This window comes from Podarcis raffonei, chromosome 6 (genome assembly GCF_027172205.1).
Source record: "Podarcis raffonei isolate rPodRaf1 chromosome 6, rPodRaf1.pri, whole genome shotgun sequence".
Lineage (NCBI taxonomy): Eukaryota > Metazoa > Chordata > Lepidosauria > Squamata > Lacertidae > Podarcis > Podarcis raffonei.
The window spans coordinates 48,309,935-48,334,789 of NC_070607.1; the positions used below are offsets into that span (position 1 = coordinate 48,309,935).

Sequence of the window (24,855 nt, forward strand, 5' to 3'; positions counted from 1 at the left end):
CGGCGTTCCGTGTGCTGCGCTGGCTCGCCAGATGCAGCTTGTCATGCTGGCCACGTGACCCGGAAGTGTCTGCAGACAGCGCTGGCTCCCGGCCTATAGAGTGAGATGAGCGCACAACCCTAGAGTCTGGCAAGACTGGCCCGAACGGGCAGGGGTACCTTTACCTTTACCTTTATATGCTGCTTGTGCTCACAGGACAATCTGCCTTCTTTGACAGCCGTGTTCCACTGGAACAGTGATGGGCAACCAATAGGGGGAGCAATTTCTCAGGGTCTAAATCTATCCTGTGCCAGGGGACTTGAGTGCAGCTTTCTTTAGCTGCAAGTGGGCAACTTGGGAATGAAACATGAAAAGCTTGAATTGTACATTTCAAGTGAGGTTGTCATTTTCTTCAACCAGAAATGAGAAAATGTCGTAAAATGTGAAAATTATTAAAACTTTTCCCCAATTCATCCAGGTTTTAATAGAGCTTTGGAATTTGATACCAAACACTAGGTGATGAAAAGAAATATAGATTTGTGTCTCATTGTGAAAGGGCTTAGGGAAAGCACATAGAATTCCAGCCTTTTGGAAGTATCCAAAAAGCATTATGATTTCTGCATTTCTGTGTGCTATTATTTTCTGTTTCCACACGGAATAGAAACTTCTGGATTTGCATTGAGAATATTGCATTGCAGGGGGTTGGACTAGATGACCCTCATGGTCTCTTCCAAATCTACAGTTCTATGATTCTGTTACATAATGAAATCACATCTGTTCAAGTAGCTGGATGCCTATGTAGCTTTTCTGGTTTTGTACTTGCCTGTGCACAGACAAGAAGCCTATGATCTGACAATGCTTTGGTATGTGTTTGAGAATGAAATTGTGTGTAATGCCAGTGAATATTTCTAACACTGATTTTCACACTCCCTATTTTGTCTGATGATGGATTCTCATGAGACAGAGATGCAAAGGAATAGTACCACTTAAATGTATGATTTTGAGAGAGCTGAAATTAGGAATCTGGTGCTTGCTTGCTTGCTTGCTTGTTTCTCCTCTGACTCTTTAACTGTGACTTAAAACCAACCTTTTGCAAAGTTTGTTGGCAGGGTAGTATACCTTTCACTATTTTGGCTGTGTCCTTGTTATTCTAGCAAACAGTGTGCAAGGTTGCACCAATTGGGAATCCCTGAACCAGAGAGCATTCCAGGCTTTATTTCCTTGGCTTTTGTTGGTTTAACATAGCAGGGTATTTGTGTGTGCATGAATACAAAGTCAGTGGCAATATTTACCCTAATACAAAAGGGTGGGGGGAGCTCTGCAAGGCAGTAGAAGCTGCAAATAGAAAAGCATCCTGAATGTGAAAGGTGGCAACTGTCTTGTCTTTGTCCTTTTGTATGCTCCCTTTGTGACATCTGGCAGCAGAGCTCTGTCATAGCAACTAAGCACCCAGGCTGGGAAAGAAGAAGACTGGAATTGGAAGAAAGGCAGGTTTTATATCCCAGGTCTGCTCATAGGAAGCTGCCTTACACCAGGATAGGCTATTTGTTAATCTAGACCAGTATTGTCTGCTCTGCTATGACTGGCAGTCATTTTCCAGGGTCTCAGGCAGGGAATTTTTTACTCACCTACTACCTGATCCTTTTTTACAACAGAGATGGAATCTGAGACCATACATTCATGGTTCCTGTCCCCTGGTGGCAGTAGCGGTGCTATTGTTGGTCAAGGAGTCACTACTGTTCTTGGTCTAACTTCTTGCTGCATTTCAGAGCCAGCATGGTGTGGTGGTTAAGAGTCCTGGACTAGGACCTGGGAGACCAGGGTTCAAATCTCCACTTAGCCACAAAGCCCTCCACTGCATGACCTTGGGGTAGTCACTAGCTCTCAGCTGAGCCTACCTCCCTAGGTTGCTGTGAGGATCAAATGGAGAGGGGACAAATATGTATGCCACCATGAGCTCCTTGGAGGTGGGATATGAAGGTAATAATAAAACAATATCATAATAATAATGCCCCATTTATAATTGCATTACAGGTGCAGCTTACAGAACTGTGTTGTGTGCCATAATGCAGTGATAGAGAGCGGAGCCGATATCAAGGACTGCTTGATCGGAAACAGCCAGCATCTGGAACCCAAATGTAAGCAGATGAATGATCTTTTAACTTTACCACTGTTTTCTAGAAGGGCTACTATTCCTCATCCATCACCACTTCCAGGATTTATCCTTTCTCAGCTAGAGCAATATGCAAGTGCATATGATTAGCGAATCAGTGGACTCAAGAGAGTACATTGGTGGTAAAAGCAATATCGTGAAATGGAGATTATTTCGAATCCTGCCCCAAATGTAGACAATAGCGTACTAAAAATAGCTCTGTAGTGAATAAAAGTTATCCTTAAAATGATGGTGGCCCTTAGATCACACACAAGTGTCAGGCAACACAAGGAGTTATTAACTAACTAGCTATTGTCACATGCCCCAGATCAGGTATGCTTGGTGGCATGAATACAAGTGGGAAATTAGATTGTGGCCATTTTGAGGAGACGGGTTGTCAGTATATCCATGATCTGATCCATTGTTGCCGGTCTATAGTTTGGTTCCTGGATTCTCATGGCACCAATTTCAACAACTAATTTAAATTATTTGAAAGTACCTCCTAAAACGTATATACCTGTAAAATGAGTTTGTGCTCAGAGGATACGCAGCCTGCCAAGTCGGACCATGCTGCCTCTAACCTTTGAAAGTGCTGGCAATAGAAGTTGCAGGCACCAACATGCTGTCTTGTGCCTGGAGCCATGAAGCACACACTCGAACCAAGGTGGAACATACACACGTGAAATAAAAAGTAGCATAAAACAGTTTTGCTATAATCATGAGGTGCATCAAAAACTGGTCCCTACAGTACAAGGAGCTGGTATTGAAGTCTTAGCAACTCCCATCTGAGCTGGAGAGCCCATGGTTGATCAAGGACTAGCTGTTTAAACTATCTTCTCTGAAACCAAGGTTTTAAAATGAGTGGAGGATGGAGGGTTGGTACCTCCTTTGCTTGGGATGTGGAACTGTGACAAAAGCATTGCACCCAAGCGGTTAATTTGTGGTAGAAATGGTTGGCTTGCCTTCTCTCTCAAGCTGATTTTTAGGCTTTAACTGTCTGTAATGGAAAGGCTGGCTGGATTTGTATACACTGTGTATGACCCGAGTTGCAGAAGTGTTTACACTGTGTTTTGTCATTTAATTTGGACACTAATGCATTTGGTTCTCATGGGCATGAACAGACACCACGAAGGCTTTCTGATCATAACGATTTCGTCATTATTTCTTTTACTTGCTTAAACCACCCTATCCCCCACAGTGTAAGCTGGACAATACTTCAAAGTAATAAGTAATGAATCTTCTAAATTCTGCCTTTTAAAAAACCCTTATGCTCATCCTGGCCATGGATAATTTGCTCAGGCTTGGACTTTGTTGGGTTGCTAGAACTGCCAAAGAGGAGCAGCCCCAGGAATACCGGTACCTATTTATATTCCTTGACTGTTTGCTGTACTTACGCCAGTCAGAAGCGGTATTTCCTGTTGCTATCAATTGGAGCTATTGCCACATCCCATCAAGAGTGCACTTTGCTTCCACTATTCCATTTTTCATGTTCAATATTGAAGGGAGCGCAAGAGTAATCTAATCTTGCCTTTCCCACTCACATAGGCCAAATCTTCGACATTTATCATATCCCTGGGGACATGAATGGAGCGATCCTAACCCCCAACCCATGCTGCTAGGTGTTTGGATTAAGCAGAGATATCTCTGTAAGGGGCAGGGAGGCTCTGACAGACTATTTTACAGCTACCACAGGCAATGTTCCCACTGATGAGAGGCCCCAAAATGGGTGTGTTGAGGGTGGGGTGCAGAGGAACATTGATTGATTTGATTTATTATATTTTTATGCCGCTTTTCATTCAAATGAATCCCAAAGCGGCTTACAAACAGTAAATAACAATAACATGATAGAACATAATAGAAAGTCACAAATACAGCATAAAGCATATAGAATAATTAACAGACCCCCAGTAAAACAATTACAGTGGTACCTTGTTTCTCAAACTCAATTTGTTCTGGAAGTCCGTTTGACTTCCAAGACATTCGAAAACCAAGGCACGGCTTCTGATTGGCTGATTAGCCCCGGAAACAATGCCAGCAGCCGAAACGGATGTTCGGGTTCCAAAAAACGTTCACAAACCAGAACACTTACTTCCGGGTTTGTGGCGTTCAGGAGCCAATTTGTTCGTCAACTAAGCCGCTCGGGAACCAAGTTACCACTGTACAGAAAACTGGGCTGGCAAAGGATCGGCTTTGGAGGATTAAGCCAGCCCCTTTACAGAAGAGGGATGTGAAATTGGAGCAGTAGAAACAATGTGTATTCTAAAGGGATGCCAGATTGAGCTCTCTGCTGTGGCAGCCTGGCGCTGGCACTTCCCCCCACCCCCCACCTGCCGTCCTGACCAATAGGAGGCAACAAGGCTTCAGATTTAGAGATGGTGATCAACAGTTAGGGTTGCTTTGTAATCCAGGAAATAACATGCCATGCAGCATTTTCGTTCAGTTGCCCAACTACTCTTACAGCTGGGAGGCACTTTCTGCAACCCACGTTCAGTCTAGTCCACTATAAATTGAACCCACTGGAGTTGTCATTTGTTTTGTTTTTGTTTGGGGGCTATCTCCCGGTTATCCTAGCAGATAGCTGTTTCTCCTTCTTTTCCCCATCTTTATTGAATATTTGACAACATCTTATTTCCTCTTCATCGTTTTTTCCCTCTGGACCATTGCTTCTCTAATAGTGAAGTAGGCATCCCTTGTGAGGCACCTGCAATTTTTAGAAAAGATTCAAACTCTGCCCTGACTCCACCACCACCACCATATATTATATGTATCTTGAAAAAGAATCTTGTTCACTGGTGATTGATCAGTGCTAAATGCCCATTGGAAATCAGCACTAATACCCAATTGATCTTCTTTGGTGGGTAACAACCACTTGTTTCCTCCACATGCATGCAAATGCGCACACAGGCAGACAAACACATTGTTTACCCAGTTATTTATTGCCTTGACCCCTAAGCTAAGAATTAAAGTGAATGTTGCAAACTATGAACCACTCTTCCAGTTCCTTGGGGAGTACTGAGTGATGATCCTGTTGACTTGGTAAGACGCATAATGACAGCTTTTGAGGATGCCTGCTCTAGAGTAAGTCTGGAGTTCCTGTGGCCAGTCTTCATATGTCATGTGTTCTGTGTTCTTTCTTGTTTTTGTAGGTCCCCACTTAATTTGCCTCAATATGTTCACATACTTACAATTTGATGACCAAAAGCTTAGCTAGTACACAGTTATTTTGCTTCAGTGTCTTGTGGACAGTGTTTCATTAAAGGCAGCTTAATCCTTCCTCATGCAATTCTTTACACTCAGCTCTACGTTATACTCAGTTCTATGTTTCTGACCCTTCCAATTCTCTATTATGCTGCTGCGCTTCCTTGGAAAAGCCATCATAGGTCCAGTGCTAAGGATTTGAACATATATTTTATTTGCTAATAGATTTATAAACTTAAGAAATAATATTCTTCAAGAACAGATGGGTATATAACCCTTTTTGGCATGTTGCTGCTTATGGTTTGGTAGGTCTTAAACAATTTGTTATAGTCATGAATCCAAGAGCTGCAAGCATTCATCTTTCACATGCCCATTAAATATAAAGTCAGCTTTACAACCCGCCTGGCACATTTGTTGTAGCCAATAGCTGGCAATAGCCTTGTAATCCAGTTTTACCTTCTTCAGTGGAAACCAAGCTAAAGTTAAAAGGCTGCTTGTCTCCTTAAAATGTAAAACGTTTCTCTCTTCTTCTATAATAATGATCATACTTTTGCAGAAAGGTCAAAAGAGATCAGACTCTGAATGCAGAGGTCTATCCTGGACTAGAATCTATCACAACAGGAAACTGCTCTGTGTGGCCTGAGGTTCTCTGTAAACAGCCCATGTGAGTCAGAGACCTTGTTGTTAGCTGTCCAAATCACTGCATGACATTTGTATAATCACAACTGTGCATCTGGAAGGCCTTGGAAATTTAACTCCAGGGAACTGACTTTAGGGGCTGTGTACATGCAGCCTACAGTGGCATCTGCATATGGGTGGCTCTGCAGAAATAGAGAAAAAACACATTGCAAGAACCTGCAGTCCCATTCATCTCCTGTTGTTGTTTCTCCCCAGATCACCTTCAGAAGTGGGCTGAGGAGCCCTGGATATGCATCTGTCACATATGCACCTGGAAATGCTGACAATGCTTTCCACAATTTTTCTACATACATTTTAAAAATATTGTTTAGCTCTGCTTCACAAGCATGCCATTTCTTCCTCTCTCATTATTAAATTTAGGGACTTGGTTGCAAGAGTAGCAGACCAGGCTTGATGAAATCTCTCTTGCTCAAATAATAGTAGGTACCCATAAAAAGACAAAATATAGGCTGATGTGAGCTAGATATGAAAATATCCAGATTCTTGCTAATCCAAGAAGATTGTTATCTAGGACTGTTCACAATAAAATATAGCTCCCCTGTAGCAGCTTATCCGCAACATGTGATTGCAGAATCGGTGAGAGGCCCCTTAAGAGATTGCATATAGCCCTCTCAATGAGACAGAGCCACTGAAAGGGAAGGCCTTGCCAGTCTGTTCTTTAAGTCTTCAGATGACTGTGGTTCTTGATCATCTATACCTGTATAGCAATGAACACTGGGAGCTGCCCAGGGGCTTGCTCTGATCTTTTTTATCTTGCCCTTGACTTTCCCACCAAGCCCCAGAAGAACATGATACCACGTTGTGTGCAGTGATCTCAATATTCTAGCGCAACAGTCTTTGAAGTAATGGTATTTTGATGCTCCTTGGCAATTCCTTAAATCCTGAAATATTAGTCTTAGAACTCTTCAGTTTTTTCCTTCTCAGATGTGGAGCTCTGCCTGTCTCAAGAAGACCTAAATCATCAAACCAATCTCCCTTCCTTCTGTTTCTGGGTAGGTCCAGCAGGGTTTCTAGGTTTGGTTCTGGAATGGGGTTCTCTCATACCAGCATTCCTTCCCTTTGTCTTGGCTTGCAGACTCTTGGAGAGCATTAAGCTCCTGGGTTCTCCTGGCGCATCTACTGACTTTGTCCTACCCAGCAATAGAAGGGACATGTCTGTCCTTCTCCATCTGCATGCCTCCTGGACTTCATCTGCTGGCTCTTCTTCCATTGGTCTAAGTCAGGGGTACCAGCTTGTTCATCTTCAGATGTTGTTGAAGTTCATATGTCATCAGCCCCAGACAGCATGACCGGTGGTCAGGGATAATGGAAGTCAGAGTCCAGAAACATCTGGAGGGGGTGCCATTCTGCCTTCCCCTGGTCTAAGTGCATGAGGCAACCTATCCGAACTGAACCAAGTAAGCAGCTTTCTTCAGGGATCTTGAGCATAGTTGCTGCAGCTGTTCCATTACCTCCATCATGATCACAGAATATGCCTAATTTGTCAGAAGCAGGAAAGGTGCTGAATTCAGAACTTTGAGGCAGAGCTAGTGGTTTCTTGCTACAGCTAGATGCATGGATATTCCAATCCTAGATATTTGCAGAAGCAAATTCCTCCTGTTTTGCCCCTAGTTGCCTTGTCCATTGTTCCTCTGTAAGACATTTACTTTCTTGCCCAGCTCCCAGCACTTACACCAGAAGACATCAGTCCATAATTAATCCTGGTTAAGCAAGACTTTTCACTGTGGGAATAGCTTTCTGGGGCTAACTAGTCCCAAACTAAGTGGTTATTGTCCAGGCAGAAGTCTCAGATTAATTGTTTTTAGTGAAAACATTTTGATAATAGATATTTTGGCTGTTTACCCAACAGGTGAATGCAACAATAGGGATTAACTACGTCTTTCCCCATTTATTACACCTGGGAAGACCCAAAGGCGCTCAGCCTACTGACACACCCCATTATAGTGAGTGCATCAACTAACAAAAGTCTCCTATTTAAATAGAGCATTGCATCCTAGGAGCTGCAGTTGCCCCTGTTGATGGCTAAAGTATACAACACCACCCACCACATTAGGCCTGTGAGGCACCACTGAATTGTCTAAATAAATCCTGAGCGGAATGGAGCAAGCATTTGTGAGAAGCTCCCACTCCTGTTACCAACACAAACAAACCAGCCCCACACCACCTGTTTCCCTTCTCCCTCACCACATGGAACTTCCGGGCCCGACCCCACCTCCTGACCTCTAGCTGCAGCTGCTCCCTGCGTCTGTGGGTATCCCCTCTATCCCACCTACCATCAGATCAAGAGAGAGAAAGGAGTTGCTTTTTGCACTAGCTCAAGCCACCCAGAGAGTGTGCTTTTTCATCTCTGCATTTCTGCAATCACAACCCCACCCTCTCCTTTCTATTCTGTTTTTTAATGTTATTGTTATTGTTATTATTATTAATTCATCTCTGGCTTTTCAGGAGTGCTCATACACAGCGGAGTCTTTCATCACTACTGTATAATAGAACAGGAACTCTGTGCCAAGGACTGTTTTCTATTTTATTTTAAGGGTTTATAAAACAGTGTATGTAATTGAGTGAGTAAACTGAACGTTTTCTGGAGCCCCTGAGGGCTGGAGCTTCGTGGTGGTCCTGGGTTTTGGCCCTCACCCCTTCTCTCTCTTCCCACACACCCTTTCTCCTCCTCCTCCTCCTCCTCCTCCTCCTCCTCCTCCTCCTCCTCTTTTACAGCTTAGCTTTGCCATCACCAGCAGCAATCTGTCTGGAGCTAATTGAGCAAACAACAAGGAGATGCTTTCATATTCCCCCTGAAGGCAGGGCTCTCCAGGACAGATGCTGCCAGCGAATAGCTGCTGTCCGGTGGAGGAAAGCACTTTGTCATGAATGCCCAGTGCCATGATGGAGTTTTGCTGGGACTGAGTCATTTCTGTCCCTGTGTTTATTCAAATTGCAGTTTGATTGCAACAGAAGTTCATCAGCCTTCTAGATCCCAAGCTTTCTGTGGGGGGCTCTCTGTCTGCGTTTCCCAAGGAGTTTGCTTGTTGCAGCACTCCTCTGTTCCCAGCAGAAATTCCTGCGTAACAAGTGACACATTTTCCAAGCCATTCAGGTTGGAGCACCCAGAACAAATGGGCCAGGCAATGCTCCCTCACCAAGCACTAATCAGACATTTTGATGTGGCTCTGGATCTGCTTGGCACAGATGCTCTCAGTCTGAAACAATTGTGCCAAGCAGAGCCCAAATTCTGGGACCCTTTTGAAAGTACCTTCTTTAATCCCTCTCTTTTCTTTGCGGCTTGAATGCATCTGTAACCTTGCCAATGGCAAATAAAAGACAGCCTGGTAAGAAAATTTTGAGGAGGTGGAGAATTTGCAAAACCCTATCTGGGTTTTAGAACAGGGTGAAGCCAGCTGAAAAGAACTGCCTCTCGACCCGGGACTGAAAACTCCCATAGAGCCCTTTTGTTTCTGCTAATTCTGGGCCCACTTCCGTACGGGGCTGACAGAAGAGGGTTCAGCTTCTTGCCAAAGGGAGGTTGGTCTGGGTGGGGTCGTACTGTGATTTAGTTTCTACAGCATTTCCTTCCTTTAGGCCAGTGTGACTCCACGCTGATTTCCAGATATACACCTGCCAGCTACAGCTGCTGGTTGCTCTCTGCCTTTGTTGCATGTGGCAGTGATTGATACTTGCAAGCACTCTCATTCAAGGCACCTTCTAATGTTTGGTTAGGTGCCTGCCTCAGACAGGAACAGATCATTTGTTTGCTGTGCCTAACTTACCAATGAATCTGTGCCCCTCCCCCTCAAAAATAAATAAATTCATTTCTAAATTGGATAAGGCATAGGTTTTAAATAACTCGTTTTTTAAAATGTGTTTCTCTTTCTCTTACAGCTAAGCACATTAATGAAGTTATCATGGGTACTGAACAGCTGATGGAAATCTGAATTTGACAGATTTAAAAGAGGGTTTTCTGGCTGCCTGAGCTTATGGCATGGCAGGAGCCTGCAGTCCTGTTTCATGATCTGACTCCTAGCATCGTTGACACCGGTATCCTCTCCAGCTTTTAACTTCTTATTTACACCTTAATAAATAAATATTTACAAGAACATCTCTCTGTTTCCTCTGTGTGACTCTTCCCTCCTCCTCCCCCCACCATATCCTCCCTCATTGACATGCATGCTGCCTTGCACAGGGTGATATTGGTTCCTGTAAATCCAGTGAATGCTGTGTGTTGCCAACCAAGCTAAGAGCAGGGACCACACAGATTGTACTCAGTCAAAAGAACAGCTTAGCTGATCTCACTGTGATGAAAGTGCCAACTTTCTGGGTTCCAGTACCTTAAAAAAGCAAGATAGTACAAGATGATTCAGTCTTAAGGCTAACTACACAATGTTACAAAACGATTAAATAACAGTGGGCGGAGAAGCAGTAACTGCAAGGTGATGCACAGTGAAAAAAATATTCTCCGCTAAAAATCCACTTTGATTCTGAATTAATTAGTCTCACTCAGGCATCTGCTCCTGTCGTCCCTAAAATTGTCAGTACAAAGCACTGCAGCCCTCAAAAGGCAAGCAGAATGTTGGGGAAAGGGGATAAAATATTTCAGAAACCATACATTCATTAGCCCAGCAGTCAGTATACTGAGAATTGTTTAGGTGTCTGCTGACTCCACCTTAAAATAATATAATAAAACTGAAATATCTACAGAAAAACAAGATGGTCATGAGTATGGAATGCCTTCCAAAGCAGATCAGGATTCATCTCCTTCCAAGGGAAAAAAGTGGGGGAGGATAATAGTATTTAAAATCATGAATGCCTGAGTTTTGGGATTCACTACAAAAGGCGTGATTGTTTGCTTGCAGGACATGTTCACACTTAGATAATTTTAAATTCTTAAGTCTATTTGAGTGACAATAATCCAGTATCTGAATTGGCTCCATATGATCTTACTCCTTATTCATGGAAATGCACAGACACACAAGGCTTTAGAGCTGTGATCACACCATGTCAACATAATACAGCAGATAGGTCAAGGTTATATCAAGGTTTATAATTAAATGCCAGAATATACATGTATCTGAGAAAGAAGGATGTCTCACAATGATAAGACCACAAGTAGTTGCTTTGGGGACCATACATTCAGTAAAAGCTCATGAAAGAGCCCTTCCAGGTGGGTAATTGTGTTTTTAAAATCATTTGCAAGCACTTGCTACCTGGTAGAATACCGGTATATAATATGAACTAAGCTTTGCTCATAAACTAATGAGCACTTTATCCTTAAACCACTTATGTTATCAAACCACCTTGTGCAGATGTAAACTCAAATATTTTTCAAGCTTCCACATGATGAACAGTACCTGCATATGAATGGCTTAGCCCAGGCTATATCTGCAATACCCTATTATCTCATATGAACCTGCCCAGGCCCTGAGATCTTCAGGGGGAGGCCCTTCTCTCAGTCCCGCCACCCTCACAGATGTGCTTGTGAGAATGCAGAAGAGGGCCTCCTTGGTGGCTGCTCCCTGACTTTGGAACTCTCTTCCTGGAATAAGTTAGACTGGCTCCTTCCCTCTTGTCCTCTTCCTTTTTATTCCAACAGGCCTTTAGGAACTGCCTGTTTTTAAGGAAAGAGCTGCTGCTGTGATGTTTTTATTGTTGTTATTTTATTTTATATTATTGATTAATTACTTTTTAATGATTTCTGTGTTTTTAGCTTTTCTGTTTTAGCTGTATTTTGCACTTTTTTTGTAAGCCACCTTGAGTCCCAAGCCAGGGAAAAGGTGAGATATGAAGAAGAAGAAGAAGAAGAGGAGGAGGAGGAACAGGAACAGTGGATGTTACAGTGGATATCAAAGGAAAATATACCACAGGCTAGCCATTTAGTGAACCAACTCCTGTTGTTTATCTTAAATTTTTGGCAAGCTTTGGCTTACCTTGGGGCATATATTACCATTCCTTTACTATTTTAGAGTGTGTCCTGACCACTCAGAAGGTTTTTGTTCTGTTGTTAGTATTCACCTGACGATGGAGCACACAGTATACCATTTCCTGTGCTTTGTCACTGTTTGCCTTACCTTTGCTGATTTTGGCAGAAACTAAAAGCCTGAGTGCTTTATGTCACTGTTTTACAGTTCCACATTTAGTCACCTCTTTTAGGTTCATTGCATTGTAAACTGGTAGCACTTACTACCCTAAACTTTGTTATTCATTCCTTTAATTTATTTAATTAATTTGTATACTGCCCTTCATCTGAAAAGCTCAGGATGGTTCATAGCATAAAAATACAAAATAAAAACACATAATAAAAACAACAACAAAGCAAAGCAATAAACCCCCTGCATAAGAATACCGAGACTATGCAGTGATTATGGATTCCATGAAACCAAGGGAATATTTTTTAAATGGATGGAGGACAGGAGAGAAATGGTAAACCCGAGTCCAGTTTAAAATTTCTTAAGCCTCTTGAAGGTTAAATATTGATCTAAATGTGAATATTACTATACTAGCATAGTCATGGTAAAAGAAGCTCCAGTGGAGTGGTATGCATCTAACCCTTTAGCCAAAATAGTTTTATTTAAAACAACACGCATGTCCTGTCAACCACAATTCAAAGTACAATTCCAGGATCATGGTGCAAAATACAAGTTCTTGAACTTTTGTGTGTCATAAAGAGGCTCTTCACTTCTTAAAATGTTTGGTTCACAGGAATCTGACTAGCAGAACTCTTAAAATGCACATCTAAGCCTGGTTGTTTGGTCTCTGCTACCAGATATTGGCCCAGAGGAATATTAGTTCATTTTCATTAGACAAAGTGATAAACATGATCCTGATCTTTTTTTCCCCTAAGGGGAGCAGCATTTTTTCCCTCATTTAACACAGGAGAATCAAAATTATAAGCCAACCCTGCCCATTCCTTCATAAATTAAAAATAACCACATTAAAGAACTGGCTCCAAATGGAAAGATGTGAAGCAGCAGCTGTCTAAGATGAAAGGCTGCCTGTCTCTCCACATGCAGCCCTGTGCAGCTCTTTGGTCCTCCTATATGGCCCAAGTTAACCCTGCATCTAAGTCCTTATGAACTGCTCCAGCATCTAATGTCACATTGCACTTGTGGAAAAGAATGCAGAAGGATAACTTTATTCCACAAATACCCAGAGAAAACTTCAGCACTCCATTATCTTTTTAAAATGTAACTAGCGATAGAACTCAAGGTACCAACATATTGCAGTATTCTGGGACACCCTGTGAGGAGGTTAAAAAACAAAAGCATGCCCACATAGTCAAGGCATTTAGATGTATGTCTACATAGCACTGATATTGCCATAAATTGTGAGATCTGTCTAAAGCTCAGGTTAGAGGATTGGGCAGAAGTCTGCAGATCGCAACCTCCATTTTAAAAACTTAACATTTTACTTTAAAAAATAGAGAATCTCATCCATTGCCCCTTGGTGCTATTCTACTGTAACCCAATGTTGCTCTACTTCATACATCGCCAGATAACCCAGATCATATTCTGATTCATTCTATAACTTTGGGGCTTGCTAAGTACAAAATGTGCATTGCTTATATTTGCTGGAAATGGTTCTCATGCATTTAAACCTGTGTATTTGCATAGAAGCAGCAGTTGGGAAAAGATCAACCTTTCCCACTCTCCTAAGTGAATTTACTGAGAAAATCACAAAGGTGTGTTGAAATCACAAAGGTGTGCTGATCTTAGGTGACACAATATGTCTGTCTTTTGTATGCAAGTATCCTGAATACAAAATGTAAATTGAGAAGTGAGCCTGAGGAGTTGGTATCGTAGTTTTTTGCAAGGTCTTTGCTCCCATGATAACTCCCCATATCTATATCAGATGTTATCTCCTTGTCTTCATAATCCTGTTTTGCTTAATGTCGTGAGACGGGATGGGAAGCCTCAGTGAGCAGATTAGAACTGAGGTCCTCAATTCAAGTTTTCTGCTGCTTGCAAGTGCTACTGACTGCTGGAGGAACCGGCTTTTCCTTTTTGCCTTTTATGACCTGCAGGTGTTTGGGGCAAGATAAAAGTAGATTATCAAAGCACAGATTTGCTCTTGATGTAGTCACTGTGTGTGGCAGCAGTGCAATTATGAATAATTCCAAATAATGGTTCCTCTAGAAATCACAAGATAGCTGTTTTAATTTAACCCTCTAGTGATCTGGCAGTGAGATTCTGGGGTCTGCTCTGCACAAGGCTCACCTTACACATCCTTCCAGTAACAGAGGTGCTTCCTCTGGGTTCATGCCAATGTAGTTGTGTCTTGTAGCAGGCACCCTCCACACGACTAGTTCCTGCTCCCTTGCATCCTAGCAGCTGCTTGCCTCAATCCTCTTCCAAGTGGAAACCATCAGCTCTTGAGTCACTACAACTGCACAGATCTCTGCAAGGCAGTGGCTTCTCTAGTGGGCTGCTCTTGTACTGTAGTTATATCTTGTCTTTATCATTTTACTTATCGTGACCCATTTCCATCACACATCTTAAGCCATGATATGCCATAGTTCACAGTACCTCCTTCAAAAAGCCCTGGGACTCAAGCAGCCGCCCCCAAACACATTCAGTTTCCAATATGCCTGTTGTACATTCTTGTAACACACACACACAGAGAGAGAGAGGAATCATTTTAAAGTTGGTGGAGCTACAAGTGTGACCAACAGGTCCAATTTAAACATGAAATTATATGGCCACATTAAACTTAAAGAGCTCGCACTGTGCTATCAACACACATGACTAGCACCACATTTTCTTTGGCACAGAGTGCCATGCAGGCAAATGAGTATCAAAAGGGGCAACAGCCACATCTTTACCTCTTTTTCCCTTTCCCATTCTCATCCCTGCAGATCTGCATGAGGCCAAGTTTGAAAATGTGTCAATTACAGGTGGCTGTACTCTTAAAATAGGCAGGATGAGGGCTGCAAGACTATCAGGTGTTTCCTCTTCAAGCATCATCTAGAAAAGCACTCCACACTGTGGTAAAAAATAGCTTGGCCCAAACGGACACACTTTCCTGGTGTAATGGGGTTTCCAGCTGTGGGGAAATCTCACGGATTGCTTGATTCCCCCAAAAGACCTGTAGACTGGCCGTCAGAGCCTAAAGGTAGAGGTCTCTCCTCAGGGCCCAGGAGAGGGGAGGTGGCCTCTAGTGCCAGTGGGTCCACACAGGATGGTTCAGGGAGTAGACCCATCTCCTCCCCTGTTTTATCCTTTTATTTTCATGGGACTGAAACTTTTTATCATCTGCGCTGCCCTTTCAGTAGTATCTAGTTTCTTGACATACATCTCAAAATGTGATTATAAGACCTGGAGACTGACTTAGGGGTTCAGTTCTCTTCAGGGAAGTATTTCTTTCATTAGAAATGTACCCTGTAAATGCATTTGCATTGCATTTACAAGCCAATGGAGAATAATTGTTCTCCAAATGCTGTGAGGCTCAAGAGACTCCAACATTTTTATAATAAAATCAGCCATATCTTTGTTCTGGTGTGTCATGTGCAGCCTGTGTGTTCTGATAGATAGGCCAGCCTATCTTGTGGCAGGCCAGTTTAGCAATGTAATATTATCAGAGTCCCATTTTTGTCAGACCAGTTATGAATGTGTTGGCTGAGATTCGTGTTAGGAATAGGGAAGATACAATAGCTACTCTGCTTTATGGAAGGAGGGGCAGGGGAACATGGCAGATTGTGCATTTATCACTCTGTCTCTGGAGATGCCCATTTTCCAGCCTCGAAAACTAGATGGCAATTTAAAAAATCTTGTTTGAACACAGCAGCAAACTCTAGATGTAATTTTAAAGCTAGATGTAAAACAAATCTTACCAATTTGCTTTTGGCCCTGCTGGGTGTGTGGCCAAAACCAGCGGCGTTGCCAATTAATCGGTGTAATTTTGCTATAAGTAAATACCATTTTCCTAAACACACTAATTGCTGGGAAGATAGGATTTTCTTCATCTTAATGACATACAGGGTTGTTATAGCTGAAGGTCTAGAAATCTGCATAGCTTCTATTATATCCCAAGGCACTGAGCTTTCTAGCACGGGATCTACAAAGCATTATGCACATTATGCACATCTAAGCAAATTTGCAGCATCAAAATTCACATGCTTTGTTTCAGACCTTGAGTTACAAGGTTTAGTGCAGATATCCATATACACATGAATACATGCAGCCATACATTTATACCAACTCTAACTAAGCTGCCAACCCAGAGTGGTAGCCTTTCAAACATATCCCAGGAACTACATTTAGGAACATAGGAAGTTGCCTAGCACTTAGTCAGGCCATGGAGCCATCTAGATCCTTATTATCCACTCTGACAAGCAGCAGCTCACAAGGTTTACCAGCGGGGTCCCTTCCAGTCCGGTGTGGGAATGCTGGGGATTAAACCTGGAACCCTTTACATCCAAAGCTGAGGCTCCACCACTGAGTTATGGCCCAGGGCCATTTAAGTCAACGTGCACAACAGCCAAGTGGGATAGCTCAGTTGGTACAGCATGAGGCTTTTACTTTCAGGGTTGTGGGTTCAAGCCCCACGTTGGGCAAAAGATCCCTGCACTGCAGAGGATTGGACTTGATGGTCATCATGGTCCCTTCCAACTCTACAGTTTTATTAAGTCAATGTGCACAGCAGCTTCAGACAAGGGACACTTGCAGGTATCCAGTGTCCCAGCTCTACAAATGCAATACACTAGGGAGCTCAGAGCCTGCTCCAGCCCAGAAGAAGGGCATATGTGCTCAGCATTTCTTGGGAGAGCTTGGACAGGAGATGTTTTTGGACTTAACTGCTTTCCCTGCTCCCTGGCCAGAAGTACAAGAAAGCGGCCTTGAGGAAATGGCTCTGGCATGATATGTGTGTGTCTATGCGCGAGTGCACACCAGTTTCTGACCCCTTGCTGTCATTTAGAAGAAGAGGAGTTTGGATTTGATATCCTGCTTTATCACTACCCGAAGGACTATCAAAGCAGCTAACATTCTCCTTTCCCTTCCTCCCCCACAACAAACACTCTGTGAGGTGAGTGGGGCTGAGAGACTTCAAAGAAGTGTGACTAGCCCAAGGTCACCCAGCAGCTGCATGTGGAGGTTCCCCAGATTACGAGTCTACCGCTCTCAACCACTACACCACACTACAATACAGCTGCCAAACCAAAGTTCAAACAGAGGCTTCTTCTCCCATTGTCAGGCTCTCAAGAGAGGAAGCACCTGTATATACTCCTCTTCCCCAGTGGTGGTAACTCCAGTTAAGGAGTGCAGCTAATCCTGAAGTAGCAGGGTTTTACTTCATCTCCTAGGTTTGGCTTGCTGTTCTCATGAGAGGTAAAAATATTTATAGATCAACAGTCTATGTCCACACATGTGAGTACTTGGTAGGTATACCTGAGGGGGAATGAGACTCTCCACTTTTCAGAACACTGTCTCTTAACATCCCTCTGATTAATCTGCATTTGAGAATACAGGTTACCTCCACATATGAGTGGCAGTGGGTCGAGAAATAACTGTTGCAGGCACAGCAGACCAGTGGACAGGCAAAGCTCATAAACAGATAGTGTGTTAAGGCAAACTTTGGGTTTATAAGGTACCAGAATTTCTGGGTGCCACATCAACTGGGATGCTTAAGGCTGTTTCAGTGCTGACCATCAAGATAAGAAAGCAAGGAGCTTGTGAGGCCTGCACTTGAGGGCAGCTGAGGAGCCTACCATTGGGCCTTTATCATTCAAGGAAAACTGGAGGGGTTAGGGGATTTTCTTGGCTTTTGTATTTTAGCGGAAAGTAAAAGATCTGCCCCCTGGTTCCTTGCCCCCACCCCCCTTCCGCCCCCCACCTCAAGGAAAAGGACTAGCGTCTGGCCTTGTATGCATAAGCTAATCCTTTGTGCAACATCTAAATGGTTAATTGTGTTTGAGGAAGACGTACAGGCAAATGGGGGGGGGGAGAGACCACCCAGCATGAAACAGACAAGAAAGAGCAATCTTTGCAATGTTTAACCAGGGAGAGAGCAAAGTTGTTTAAAAATATTTAATTTACAACATTCCACTCTGCTGATTATAAGCCAGGCAGCCAAGAAAACGCCACTGCGTGTGGGGAACCATCCAGGAAGTTTGCAACAAATTCCTTGGATTGTTTTTAATCTTCCTCTGTCAAGCGCTTTTTAACCCAACCACTGCTACACTTAGGTTGCCAGAGGCCAGTAAAATAAGAGCCCATGCCTTCCTTCTCAAGAATTGTGTTTTTATTTTATTTTATTTTTAAGGAAGCAAGAGCAGAGAAGGAGCAAGCAGAACAGACTAGCTATATCTATCATCTATCTATCATCTATCTATCATCTATCTAAGCTATCATCTACCTATATCTATCATCTATCTATCTATCACATTTATATTCTGCCTTTTTAACAAAGAGCTAAAGGTACTGTTCATGGTTCTCCCCCCATTTCATTTAACCCTCACAACAACCCTGTGAGGTAGGTTAGGCTGAAAGGCAGTGACTTGCCCAGGTTCCCCCAGTGAGCTTTTCATAATACTTTTGGCCAGATGTCTGTATCGCTTCACTAGCATCTTCTTTGGCCCTAAAGTGCCAGTTCTGTTACCTTTGCAATGTAATATCATGGCAGTACCTGTCACGCTCAGGCCTATGGTAGAGTTACAAAAAGAGAGATGCTACACTGCCTTTCCACTCATTTCCACATCGACAGGTTTTTGGACTTCTAGAGTGGTAAACTGTTTCACTGCTGATATGTATATGTGCATGTATTAATATATGGATGGATAGCCAGTGTAGTGCAGTGTTTAGAAAAGCAGTAGCCAGCATCATGATCTCTTGAGGTTTTGGACTACAACTCCCATCAGCCACAGCTAGCGGCGATGAGAATTGGAGGGCACCACATTGGCTACTCCTGGATAAGAGTGTCAGACTAGGACCAAGAAGACCCATGTCCAGATTCCTGCTTTGGAAAGGAGCTCACTGGGCGTCTTTGGGCCAATCATTATCTTTCAACCTAATCTTCCTCACAGGGTGACTGTAAAGAAAATGTAGGACAAGATTATTTATTTATTTATTTATTTGAATATTTATATACCACTGTATCATAAAGATGTATCACAGTGGTTTATAATAATATAAAATCATAAAACCAAACAATAAAATCATAAAGTTAAAAAACAAGTTAAAAGCAAAAAAGGAATTAAAAACAAACATCAATAGTACTTATGCTGCCCTGATAATCCTGGATAATATACTCTACCCAGAGGTAGGCTCACTCAGTCAGATCCGTTCACACGTTGCAATTTATAATGCTCCCATATTCTGCTGGAGGCAGAAGAGAAGACCTTGTGGTCATTGGCTTTATTCAAGGCCACAGCCGGCCCTGCCATTAGGCTAAGGGAGCTGCCTTGAGAGGCAGCTGCTGAGTGTTGGGGGTAGGGAGCAGAGGCAGCAGCCCCTTCCAACCGAGGTAATTCGCCTCTGTTGAACAGCAGAGTGATATATGTGCCTCATATCCTACTCTGTGCTTCCAAAAACTAGCCTGCTATCTTCAATGGGACATTGTCAGGTTGTTAGTGATGAAATACACATTCAGTTGCCTGCCTGCTTGATTTCTGAATGTTGAATGATGGGTGCCATCTTGTCCTTGGCTTCATGCAGTAAGGCCGCACCCTGACGGTCAAAGATGCCCAAGCAAGATCTGGTTGGCATAGGGTGTAGGCGGGGTGGGTGGGGAAAGATTGGCAAAACACAGTTTTGATAACAGATTTAATAGAACGATCACTCTGCCAAACAGGGAATGAAGCAAGATGTCTCATTCATTTCCTTGTCTCTACTTTTCTTCACATCCACACTGTACATTGAAAACACTCCTATGCTACTTTAACAGTCATGGCCTACCCCCCCCCCCCTCAAATCCTGGGAACTGTAAGGGTGCTGGGAATTGTTGCTTTATAAAGGGTCCTAACAACACTCAGCACCAACAAACTTGCAGTACCCAGAATTCTTCAGGGAGAGGCCATGGCTGCTATAAGAGTGCTTTCCATATATGGTGAAGATGTGATTTCTGTCTCTCTCATCTAAGTAGAGGATTGTGGGAGAGTCACTAACTTGCTTTCAGAAGCAGACAGAAGAGAAAAACTAGGAATAATTGGCTTACGTGTGCTGTAAATGGAGTGTGGTGAGTAGACAAAATGGAAAGTATTTATTTTACTGCCTTTATATCCCATCTTTGCTCCAAGGAAATTTTCCATTGCATCTACCTTTACCAGGCCAAGCCTAAGGTTATGATATTGGCATACATAGGAACCTGCCTTATACAGAGGGAGACTGACCTGCTGTCCAAAGGGAACGCCCATTGGAACGCCCTGTGATCCATCAATTCCATGGGGGATACACTCAGATGGGAGCCCCTGTTGAAGACAAAACAGGTAAAGTGTGTCAACTCCAAATTGAGCTTTGGCCCTTGGTACAGAGCCAGATCCCAAACCTTACATTTCTTTCCCCAGAGAATATAGTCCTAGAAGCCATTAGAGCAGCAGCAACTACTCCTTCTTAGTGAGTTGTGCCTTGCCTCTCTCAGTGCCAGGGTCCCCTCCAACGATATCTGCCATAGGCACCAGAAGTTCAGTCTTGTCCAAGTGAGTTTGGTCAGCTTGTGGGATCTATGGCAGCCCAATAGAGCTCTGGGGCTTTGGCGAGTAAAAGGTCCAGCAGTCCTCTGGCTGGTCACTCCTCAGGACATCCTCTTTTTACTTTTACCTTTTTTTCTTCTTTTTTAACCTGTGTCTTTCCTGATGAAGGCTCAACTGTATTTTTACTTCTTCACAAATTGTTTCTGGCATTAGGCATCTGTGTATGTTGCAGTTGGGATTTGTGATCTGTATTTTAACCTATTTTGCATTTTATGGAATGGTTTTATTGTGCACCACTTAGACACATCATTTTGAGTTGTAAGTAGGTGGGTAAATAAATAAATATATGTTGGTTTTATTCCGTACCTGTTCATTCCTTCTCCGTAGGTCAGAAACTCTTTGCTTCCCACCCAGACCCACTGTAGAGATAACTTATCCCAGTTCCTGCTGTTCCACAAAACTGACAAGAACCTAGATATGCAGTGCAGTTCACAAGGCTAACTTCCAGTTGTGAGTTAGGGGGTATCTCAGGGAATGATACCTACCAGTTCCTAAAGTGCTTCCTGACTGTGTGCTAAATCACTGGGCATAATGATGGAAGAGGAGTGAATACAAAATGGGGTATAAGCAGCCTGAACCGCTGTACCCAGTGGAATAAAATCCAGACATGGTTGTGATGTGGGTTTACAGGGTAAACAGACAACATACATTAATGACAGGGCTCCAATCTATTGCTTCTCCAAGTGGGTCCAAAACCCTGGCAGTCTGCTGCCAGTCAGTGGGCCCTTTCATATGCTAGTGCATGCTGCTAAATCGCTGCCCTCCTGAAGCTGGGAGCAACAAACCACAAGCCTTTGCTTCCCATGGCATATGAACCAGCACTCATGGTTTGTTCAAAACACAATTTGGAAGCAATGAGCAAACCTTGGTTAACCATTGTGGTATGTTTGGAGCAGGGGGCAAACCCACAAGTGCTGCTTCAGATGTCATAGTAAGCCAAGTCTTGTTTGTTCCTCCCAGTTTGAGGAAGAGTGGAGTAAAATGGGAGTGATTCAGCAGCATGGACTAGCACTCTGCTTGTTCACAGTAAGCCATGGTTTGTGGCTTTCTGCAACATGCAGACAGGACCACTGACTGGTAGCAGTACTCCATGTTTGTGGCTGACCATGAGGCATGAGCACAGCCAGTGTAATGGAGACAATGAGTCAGGTGGACAAATGGGTATGTCATACGGCACCTTCCTATTCATCTTTCAGTGTTCTTGTAGAGGCCTGTTCTGCTGTTTGCCTTGTCGAAGGGTCATCTCGAGCTAGTTGCTGTCACAGGCAAGGTACGCAGAGAGACCATTCATCTGACATAGTAAGGACTTTGTTAGGTTATTCTGTAAGTCCCATGAGCTGTTTAATGACTGACACTAAGAAAGAGATTTGTTCTTCTTTGTTTGAATCTCTGAGCCAGGCCTTTATGTCCCTCTTAGTCTTAGACATAGAGGCCAGCCTTAGGAGCATGATAAACTGGGCAGAGATAGCAACGTGGCTTTCGAGAATACTCTGCTTGTGTCCTCTGAATTCTGTTCTGCCTGAGCTAACTTTATAAAGACTTTTTGGCTGCTGATGTGAGAGGGTTTGGTTTGTCAATTCTAAACATTCTGATCTGAGCTGTTGTCATGGTAGGAGTCTGGATACCTCAGGCAAATTTGGGGCTTCATTCCTGAACTTCCTTTTCCTTTCCTTCTTCCCCCTTCTCCCTTCCCCTCAAAGTCTCTAGGCAATTTACACATGCAGATAGAAGGGCAGGTAAAATTCTACCCAATTCCTCACTAATTAGTAATACCATTATTTATTTATTATATATTTGTTTATATTTGTCAGATGCCTCATAAATAAGTTCTCCGGGCATAATGCAAATAAATGAAAAACATAATAGCACCATAAAAATTCAGACTGTAACTTAAACATCTAGCCAAAAGAACAACAAAATAAAATACAATACAACTCACAGGAGCTGAAAAACAACCCGCAAATATAGAAGTACATAAAGACCACTAAGACTATCACAGGAACTAAAAAGAAAACCAAACACATGATATTAAATGGCTTGAGAGAACAGAAAAGTCTTGAGCCTGATGCCAAAAAGAGAACATGGATGCCAGAGAAGGCAAACTTCCCCAGGAACACTTTCTGCCACTGAAAAGACCCTCTCTCTCCCTCTCATGACTACCCTCATAACTTTGGGTTGAGGGGGCAACTGGAAAAGGGCACCCACAGTTGAGCTCACCATATAGGCAGGAAGAGGCGTCCCTTCAAGTCCCAAGGCCCTGAATTGTGTAGGCCTTTTAGGCCAAAACCAGCACTTTGAATTAGGAGACAGTGAGGATGAGAAAAGTGTGAGATATTATGTTCATAATGTCTGGTCCCAATTAACACTCTCACAGCCATATTTGGCATCTGCTGAAGCTTCCCGACTGACTCCAGAGACACGCAGCCCCACCCACAAACACATTCTAATAATCCAAATGAGAAGCTACCAACGCATGAAAGCTTTCACACACACACCTATATTTGCATCAATCCTCTTCCCCCAGACTTTTGCCTGTGGGTAGGATCCCAATGATAAGTGGCATAATTCAGGACGCTCCATCTTGACTAGTTCTTTTCCTTGCTTCACCTGAATGTTTTCAGACCTGAGACTTCTCAGTGCCTGTATTCTAGTTGATCCTCCACAGGTCTGAAGCAACCCCTGGCCTTGCCATCCTAGCTAACAGGCAAATAACTTGGATTCCCAGCTGAACCACTGCCCTTTCCTCAGGCATTTTGTTGATGAGCTGCTCATTCACAGAGATTGCCAGCAGCTCTCTGTGTGTGCGTGTTGTGGATCCTGGCTAAAAGTTGTGTAGCTGAGCTCAGTTTGTGTAGTGGTAACCTTGCCTGACACTGTCGATTGCTTGCTTGGCAGCCTTTAAAAGTGTTTTCCTTCTGTTAATTAACTCCTGGTGGGAGCCAGAGACTTCCTTGTTTCTAGCAGTGGCCTATTAAGAGCGGGGAGCCCTGGGACACTGGTGAACCGCTGTGGGTTTGGCCTGCTCTCTTCTTCATGGCTGAGAAGGCCTGAGGTGAGTGCTGGGCAGCTTGTGATGATGCAGCCAACTCCAGTAGTTACTAGGTAGAAGAAGGCTTGGAATAAAGGGGTTTCTGTCCAGGTGCCAAGGTTACAACCACCTTGCCAGCCAACTCAAACCTTCACGCTTCCCATGACGCAAGAGCCTGAGCCAATTTAGTTCCCCCCTGTTCAGCATGGAATCACAGAGGTTTGTTTCCTTACTGTGAACGCATCAGAAAGAGCATTGCTAGCGGAGGCCCAACTCTGCCATCACTCCCCTGATGTCTCCTCTGCTCGGCAGCCACAGCACCTATTGTACACGTACACACACTGCTGCCCCCAGTGAGACTCCTATATGGGGGCTTTTCATACAACCACAGGAAGCTGCATTGTACTGAGTCAGACCATGGGTCCGTCTGCCTAAACCTTGTTTATGCTGCCTGGCTCTCCAGAATTTCAGACAGTGTTTACCATAACTTCCAGGCTTACCTTACAAATTTCTCCTTTCTTTTGCTTTAGGTCACTACTCTCCTCCCAGCATCTCTCCAAACTGAAGGGAGATAAATCACCATCTTGTGACTTCTTCTACAAGTCAGAGTCTTCTTCATGTCCTAGGGTGGGAAGGTGGGGGGGAGTAGCCTCTCCCACTTTAATTTTCACTCTTACTCTACCTCCTTTCTGATATTCAAAGGGGTTTTTTTCTAATTGCCACAGTCAAATAGCTGTCTTTGATTCCTGCATCACACTTTTATAGCACAGGAACCCTTTTCTTCTTTTTGCTATCATCATGCGTTTATTTGTATGACACTGTTCCACAAAACTGTACCCAAAGTGGCTCACAACATAGCAAATGAACACTAAGTATAGGAATTCAAAAAACACATAATCAGCCTTTGATCTTTTGGCAACCTACTTAACTTTAGATTCATTGCTGTCTTGCAGCCAGACATGATGCAGAGATACATGGCCAGTTTCCAGTAATGCCCAGCAGGAAACTTCCCAATTTGTGACCTCTAACCTTCAGCTGTTCCTGGGATTCCACCATGCTGCCAGGCTCCATCCAAGTTTCTGAATGAAAATTCCAAATAGCATGGTAAGGCAAATTTTCATATCAGTT

General features: G+C 43.3%; 1 protein-coding gene and 1 long non-coding RNA gene across 4 annotated transcripts in view; one reads left to right on the forward strand and one right to left on the reverse strand.

Annotated features, from left to right (window-relative positions):
* Window positions 1-10,121, forward strand: part of EIF2B3 (eukaryotic translation initiation factor 2B subunit gamma) — a 79,242-nt gene extending 69,121 nt beyond the window's left edge. For both annotated transcript variants that reach the window (XM_053392599.1, XM_053392601.1), the window contains exons 11-12: window positions 2,014-2,117; window positions 9,905-10,121. In XM_053392599.1, the coding sequence (XP_053248574.1) occupies window positions 2,014-2,117; window positions 9,905-9,957 (157 nt within the window). In that variant the 3' untranslated portion in view covers window positions 9,958-10,121. The remainder of the gene's footprint in view (window positions 1-2,013; window positions 2,118-9,904) is intronic.
* A 958-nt stretch (window positions 10,122-11,079) lies between these two features.
* Window positions 11,080-23,980, reverse strand: LOC128415855 (uncharacterized). 2 transcript variants are annotated; one of them, XR_008331088.1, is made up of 3 exons: window positions 23,195-23,980; window positions 20,340-20,417; window positions 11,080-14,033 (listed from the first exon to the last, which is right to left on the reverse strand). It is a non-coding gene; the product is annotated as an uncharacterized LOC128415855 (long non-coding RNA). The 2 variants fall into 2 exon arrangements; XR_008331089.1 differs by lacking the exon at window positions 23,195-23,980 and adding an exon at window positions 22,917-23,121.
* Window positions 23,981-24,855: the final 875 nt, after the last annotated feature.